This window comes from Papaver somniferum, chromosome 1 (assembly GCF_003573695.1).
Source record: "Papaver somniferum cultivar HN1 chromosome 1, ASM357369v1, whole genome shotgun sequence".
In the NCBI taxonomy this organism is placed as follows: Eukaryota; Viridiplantae; Streptophyta; class Magnoliopsida; order Ranunculales; family Papaveraceae; genus Papaver; species Papaver somniferum.
The window spans coordinates 219,323,463-219,330,625 of NC_039358.1; the positions used below are offsets into that span (position 1 = coordinate 219,323,463).

Genomic DNA, 7,163 nt, shown 5'->3' on the forward strand with positions numbered 1-7,163 from the left:
GTTGGAAGATGCAAGAAAATTGTATAATGAAATTCCAGAAAATGGATTACTGCCTAATGTGGTAACATATACCACAATGATAAATGGCCTATTTCATAACAAAATGTTACTGGAGGTTGACAAATTAATTATTGAAATGAAAGAGAGGGGTTGTTTTCCAGATGCTAGAACATTTGATACCATCATCAAGGGTTTTCTTGTGGGAAAGGAAACTGACAAGGCACTGCAATTTCTTCGCAAGATGCGCAAAAGAAAATTTGTACCGAGTGATGCTATTTTTTCGTTGTTGATCAGCACTCTCTCAACAAATCAGCTAAAAGATCTATAGTTATATTTTGCGCAACCTTGTGATGTTGAGGTGGCAGTGAAAATCTATATCTTTATAAAGTATCAACATCTTCTGATGAATATCTGGTTTTTTTGGGGATTATTTGCTCATTCAGGTAAATTATGTTTGAAATTTGTTCAAAAATCACTCGGGTGGTATTCCAAGCTGCTGCAGCGATGAGAAATGTAGGTATAGCAGAATTGGGATTTCTTTCGGATGGCAACAAGAGAAGCTTGATAAGGTACACAAATTTCAGCTGAAGCTATAAGTAATATCCCGTGAGTTTGTAATGTGCCCAACTATAGTCGTTTCACTCAGATTTCTGGGGAACTGTTTATATATTGAATCTCAGTTAGCAATTAACACGTATATTGTATATTGCATCTTTCTTCAGTAGTTCTCGCATGAGATTTGTTATGCAATACTGTAATCTTTTTTTTGCATCTTTTATATGGTAGTTTCTACCTTTAGTTATTGGTAGTTTTTATGCATCTCTTCTGGCAGTCTTTCCACCATATCTTATCAAAAACTAGTAAGCAAAGCAAGATCGTCTGTAATTAAAAGTTTAATGTTTTAGGTCTTGATAGCCCAAAATCTGGTATAGTAGAGTTTGCCTACCTGATAAGAAAAAGATTTGTTGATCTGACATATCATAGGGGTAAAGCTCCCATTAACCTTGCCTGCCATGAGGAATAGCCTCGAAATGCTTTCTTCTTTCTAGACACTACCACTGCGTTTCATTGTCTGCTTATGTTTTTGGTTAAGTCTTTAGGATAGGTATAAGGTTTACTATCATACCTTAGACAGTATATCAAGAATCAGATTTTAGTTTTGTTGTTTTCATCGATATGTTTGTTTGTTCATGTACTGGTATGAGAAGATATAAGGGATAGTCAATTACTGTTAAATGTGAGGAAACAGGGCAAAGAGGTTGGGGTTGCAGACTTACTGGAGCTAAATCTGAATCCAGATTATTTGACAGCGTGTAGTCTCGTTTAAGTGTTTGCTTCCCATCACTTTGATCTGAAGTTCTGCTTGGTATGCCATATAACATTTATGTTTGAAGCTTCTAGGATAGTACAACTCAGTAACAGAAGTATTACAGATCACATGTCCGAAATGGTGAAGTAACCCAGTACTGTATGGCGGTTAGGGTGGAAATCCTGGCCACTCTTATGGAAGTTAAAATGTGGATCGAGCATAAAGGAAAGACAAGGAGTCAATCGGTACAAAAAAATTGGATCTGGCAGTGTTTGGGTGTACGCAGGTAAACAAATGATCAAAGTGATATTTGATGCATCAAAAAGGAGTCAATCGGTACAAAAAATGAGAGGTGAATATGACAGAGCTATCTCAAAAAATGGATTCTATTGCAGAGAAAACGGATGGATGAATGTACAGAGGATCTTAATGAGAAAACGGATGGATGAAACCAAACAACATTTTGCCTTTCGCTGTTACAAATATTCTCACTTCCCAGGAGCGAAGTTGGCAGCGTATGACCAAGCATTTTGTTCACTGGGTCGGAAAGATGGTCTGCGAGGTTCTCTAAAGGGCCTTTTCCAGTCACGATAGCCTGAACGAAGAACCCAAACATGGAGAACATAGCAAGGCGCCCGTTCTTAAGTTCCTTTACCTTGAACGATTTTTTGAGGACCATGGTTTTTTTTGGGGACCATGGTTTTATTTTGGGTACAGATATTAGAAGTAAATCTAGGTCACCCCTTATCTAGATATTTATATTAATACCTAAATTACCCTTCTGATTAATTTTTTGGTAATGATTAGTTAGTGTTAATAATAGTTAGCATAGTGATTAGTAAAATGATTAAGTTAAAGATAATTAATGAAATTAAAAAATCAGATGGCTTTTTTTTTAAAAAGAAGAAGAATTATTGAGAGAGTAAAGTTGGAGAAGATGAAGAAGGAAAGCATGAAAAACAAAGGATTTTACCAACCACCACCGAAGGAAGAGTATTTGGGTATCCAGGTATGTTTCAAACTTAGATAATGTTGGTTGAATTGCTCCAAATTTTCAAAAAACTGTAAATTTTTAGGATAGATTTGGGCTTGTTCGGTTACCTTATGTGAAGAACAGGTTACCAAACTCATCTGAAAGTGTAGTAGTTCGGTTACCTTTTCCATATACGCAGGTTACCGAACTCGTTCTTTAATAGAGGTTTTTAGTTGTTCGGTTACCTTTTCCATACACGCAGGTTACCGAACTTTGTTTATAGGACTTAGAGAGTAATGTTCGGTTGGTTCGCAAACTTTAACCCAACAACATATCTAACCGAACTCCACATGTATGCAATTAGTGAAGAGTTCGGTTTGTCAAGATTTTTTGCGAACAAACCGAACGTAGTGGAACAAGTTCGGTTAAATTGAAACTCAACATAGTAGGCAAAATAACACAGGTCGGTTACATTGGAAAAAAAAGTTCTTTTTGGAATATAAGTAGAGTTCGGTTACTAGATAGTTTTAGAATTTTTTGCGAACCAACCGAACAAGGTAGGTAAAGTTCGGTTATATCATAACTCAACATAGTAGGAAAAATAACACAGTTCGGTTACTTTTTTTTTTTTTTTGTATTATGGGTAGAGTTCGGTTACTAACTAGTTTTAGAATTTTTTGCGAACCAACCGAACTCGGAGTTCGGTTATGAAATATTAAATTCGTGATAACCGAAGTGTTCTTCGTGTTCTTGGTTTCAGAATGTTCGGTTACAAAACTAGTTTTTTTTTAAACTATTGCTAACCGAACATGCCACTTTAACATCCATTTAAACCATATTTTGATGATTTCTACTCAATTTTCCTATCCAAAAACGAATTAAAAAGATTGATGGGTTTTTCAATCGAACGAGGAACGTCAAGGAAAGAGAGAAGAAGAAGAGAATAAACTTTTTTTCAAAACTAAAAATTTTCGATTGCTCTTTTGATTTTGATTTGATTTTGATTAATAAATTCATTTAGATTAGATGTATATGATTAGATTTATATAGTTATTAAGTTAGTTTTAATTTAAATTAAAGTAAAGGATAAATGGGCATTTACCTAACTTTGGGACACCCCTTATAAGTATAGGGAGGTTGGCCTAATAATATCATGGTCCCACAAAAAAACCATGGTCCCTAAAAAATCGTTCTTTACCTTTAGCCCAGCAAATGCCTCTGGGTCCTCTGCAAGGCCTAATGGATCGAAGCTGCCACCTGGATATAGTGGATCGACAATCTCACCAAGTGGACCACCGGCAACTCTGTATCCCTCAACAGCGCCCATAAGGATGACCTGTGTGGCCCAAATAGCTAAAATGCTCTGTGCATGGACCAAGCTGGAATTGCCCAAATAGTCTAGTCCTCCTTCACTGAAAATCTGAGATCCAGCTTTGAACCAAACTGCTTCACCGAATTTGACTCCATTTTTAGAGAGGAGTTCGGGGAAGACACAGCCCAAAGCGCCCACCTCGAGTGGATCACCTCAAGTTGGCGGTTCTTGGCAAAGGTCTCTGGATCAGCTGATAGTCCACCTAACATTGGTTGGGAATTCTGTTTGTGAGTTCAGAGTCACAGCTTTCCCTGCCAATGATGGAGAAGAGAGAGCCATGGTTGCCATTAATAACTATTTTTGTTTTTAGAAATGAAAGACTATTGAAGATGGTAATTTGATGATTTGGTGAGTTAAGACTGATGTTCTTTATATAGGCCAGTGTTGGATTAGATGTGTCTATCCATGAAGACCTTCTGCTATGTTTTCATTGGTCCTGAACCCTGAACCACAAATTTAAGAATCTTTGTTTTCTTTTCTCAGCCACGAAATGTATGTTATGGATTTTCCTGGACATAATGAATTAGATAGGGACAACCAGCAACTGATACAAAGCTGAACATTGTAAAACTAAAGTAAAATTCAATTGTTAAGGAAAAACATTTAGTGAAGACATTTCTACTAAGGTAATAGGAGCAAGATAATGCTGTTAATATGAATACCTCCTTGCCTAGTACAAGTAGTTCATGAGAGCCGAGAACCCAAGAATGGCAAGTAACCAGTAGAAGCTGATATAATCCCTGTTAATGTTATTTCCTCCAACCAACCAATCCCTGAAATCAAAGAAGCTGACTCGATAATGCGAAAAACAAATAAATAGCAGTCCCTCTTGACACTTCAGCATTGAAAAATCAAGCAACCCAACGACATATCAACTGGGCTCCATGAGAGATGAATTGCAGTTGCTAAAGTTGCATCTAGCTACGAAAACCACACCTAGTCGTTGCAAGTGAGTTATGCCAGTTGGAATGTGACAAAAAGAGATGCTGGTCGGACATGAATTGCACCCAGCTTGGTGTTCATTCATTGTGCCTCCTCCTGGTTGCTCTTCTGGTTCTTTCTTCGGTTATGCCGTGAATCAGTATAGTAAAATGCATATTCAGTATCCATGATGCTTGAACAGACTGAGGTTGGTGATTGGTTCTCCATTGATAAATATCGCCTCTTCAGTCTTCTCCTCGACGATTTCCTCCTCCTGCTAGAAGAACACCTTGAACTTGTTTTACCATCAGATGAAACTAGTTTCTCTATTCGATCATCAGACAAAGTAGATCTCTTGCTATCTCCAGTAATTTTATCCTGCTCAGTAGATTCTTTTCCCAGAGGTACACATACTGACTTAAAAATAAAGACCCTTTGGTCAGTAACATTGCCATCCACTGGTGTAGTAGGCTCAAATTCCTCAACATCGTCGTCAAGATAAACAATGCTTCTTTCCGACATCTGAAATGAATCCTCTGATGTAGTAGTAACTCCTGTAATTGCTTCAATCTTGTGCGGTCCAGTAGAATTAGAGACTTCACTCGTAATGCTGCATGTTCTTGAATTTCTTTGGCTATCCTGAAAAACTACTTCTGGTTCATCCATTGTATCCAGTTTCGCTGGAATGTTGTCTACTTTGCTTGCAATAACCAGTTCCCTCGAATCCGATAAGAACGCATCAAATTTAGTGTCTTCTCGAGTGTCTAGTTGCTTCACATCTTGCAATAACTCAATGCAGGGAGATGATTCCGTCTTAAGGTCAGGGTCTTTCACATCCCAATGAAAATCGCCAATCGCGGAGTAAAACTCCTCAACCTGCAGTTGCATAGTAAGCCAATAAACACAAAGTTTCATAATTCAGAAAGATATAGTACATGTTTGTGGTATGAAACCGCACATCATTTTGCTGCTGCTGATACTGAATATCAGTTAGTGAAGGATCCGTTTCAACGCAATTTTCTCGAGCTATTTCTTTCATCAATCTGAATTTGGCATCATCCGATATCGATTTAGCTGACAGCTTTTGAATTAACTGACGATTGACTAGATTTCCAGGGAGCAATTCGACTGCAGCAACTGCAAATCTATTCCCGTATCGCTCGCCAAACAGTTTACGTAGCTTAGGCAGCTCAGGCAGATCACCACATCTTGCAGAAGCATATAACAAACTTGATGCTGCTTCATTAATGTCGTTCGGGCAGTCCCTACACCATAAAAAATTGTTCTTCAAATGCTTAATTTCGTCGTCAAAATCTAATTAAAATGACAACAAATTAGATTGGATATCAAATGAAGATGATGCAATATCATTTCTAACAGCCTTACCTGTTTTGCCGAATGTAAGGCAAGTTCATCATGATGAATTCACAGAAATGGTCAAGTAGTTCATATGCAGCCACTATATTCTGATCATTGGAGAGCTGCCCAACCTAAAAACAGAGCATACAAGCCTCATCAACAAAATCTATATCCTCTGTTTTGACTGACCACTACTTTATCAATCCCAATTCAGAAGCAAAGAATCAAAACATAATACTAATTTTCATGGATGTTTACGAAGCACGGTGATCGCGTAATTGATGATTCAAAGAGAACAATCAGAGATGCAAAATTAATTACTTTGTAATCATAATCAATACTCGAACTTAGAGAACAGAGATCAGATAAAACAGGGGATATTAAGTAAAAAACAAACTTAAAGGGAATTTTAATTAATAACTGAATTGAGGTAATTACCCGGGAGAATGCACTATGATCTTGACCATTCTTTAGAAGCTGAATAATGTCTTCACGATAATGTCTTATCACTGAATCTCTCTTGTTCTTCAGTAATTTAATTCGACACTGAACTCGTTTTATCAGTCTCTTACTGAAATTAATTACAAGAAAACAAGATTATGAATTGAATGGACCCAGAATTGAGTTTTTAAATTAGAAAACTGAATTCAGTAAAATACAAAAAACATAATTTAATTACCATGTAGAAGCTTTTCTCCATCCAAAGAAAATGTACAGTAAGTTCATCTTAATTCACTTCTTGCACAGTAAACATGTACAAAGAAGCTCTTTTATGAGATCAAAATTGAAGTTGGTTTGATGATGAAGAAGTTGATGAAGAGATTTATTTGAGGAGGAGGAGTGATGAAGTGGTGGTAGTAGTAGTGGGTGGTGGTGGATATGAAAAACGGTTCTTCTGCTTCCAAAAACTGCTCTCCACTACTCTTAACTAGAAGTCACTTTGACTTTTCAGTTTAAAGAAAAGAAAAACACAAAAAGTCATTATTTTCACTGAAATCTAGAGTTATAAGCTGGAGGAGAGGAATATATGGAGGAAATAAATAAAAACAACTTTTCACTTTTTTTAGTGTTATGGTAGATCCGAGACTCATTTAACCTTGCATGATCCCGAAATTTGTTAGCGCCACGTTGAAGCTTCGATGGTTTTGTGGGCCCAAGACTAAGATGAGATTCTTATTGACGGTTGGATCTATAGAATGAGGTTAGAAGATCTGGTATGGGATGTTTTG

General features: G+C 36.9%; 1 protein-coding gene across 1 annotated transcript; it reads right to left on the reverse strand.

The window, feature by feature from the left end:
* Positions 1-4,118: 4,118 nt before the first annotated feature.
* LOC113316281 lies at positions 4,119-6,910 on the reverse strand. Its single transcript, XM_026564497.1, has 5 exons — positions 6,614-6,910; positions 6,373-6,505; positions 5,962-6,065; positions 5,534-5,840; positions 4,119-5,451 (listed from the first exon to the last, which is right to left on the reverse strand). The coding sequence occupies exons 1-5, from the start codon at positions 6,658-6,660 to the stop codon at positions 4,678-4,680; spliced, it is 1,365 nt and encodes a 454-aa protein (XP_026420282.1). The 5' UTR covers positions 6,661-6,910; the 3' UTR covers positions 4,119-4,677.
* Between the last annotated feature and the right edge of the window lie 253 nt (positions 6,911-7,163).

What these genes read in the sequence shown, in the direction of transcription:
- LOC113316281 (XM_026564497.1), bottom strand. Translation starts at nt 6,660, where the DNA reads ATGAACTTACTGTACATTTTCTTTGGATGGAGAAAAGCTTCTACATG. An exon ending in ATCATAGTGCATTCTCCCGG is followed by an intron (nt 6,066 to 6,372) that starts GTAATTACCTCA and finishes CTCTGTTTTTAG; the next exon opens with GTTGGGCAGCTCTCCAATGA. An exon ending in CCTTACATTCGGCAAAACAG is followed by an intron (nt 5,841 to 5,961) that starts GTAAGGCTGTTA and finishes TTTATGGTGTAG; the next exon opens with GGACTGCCCGAACGACATTA.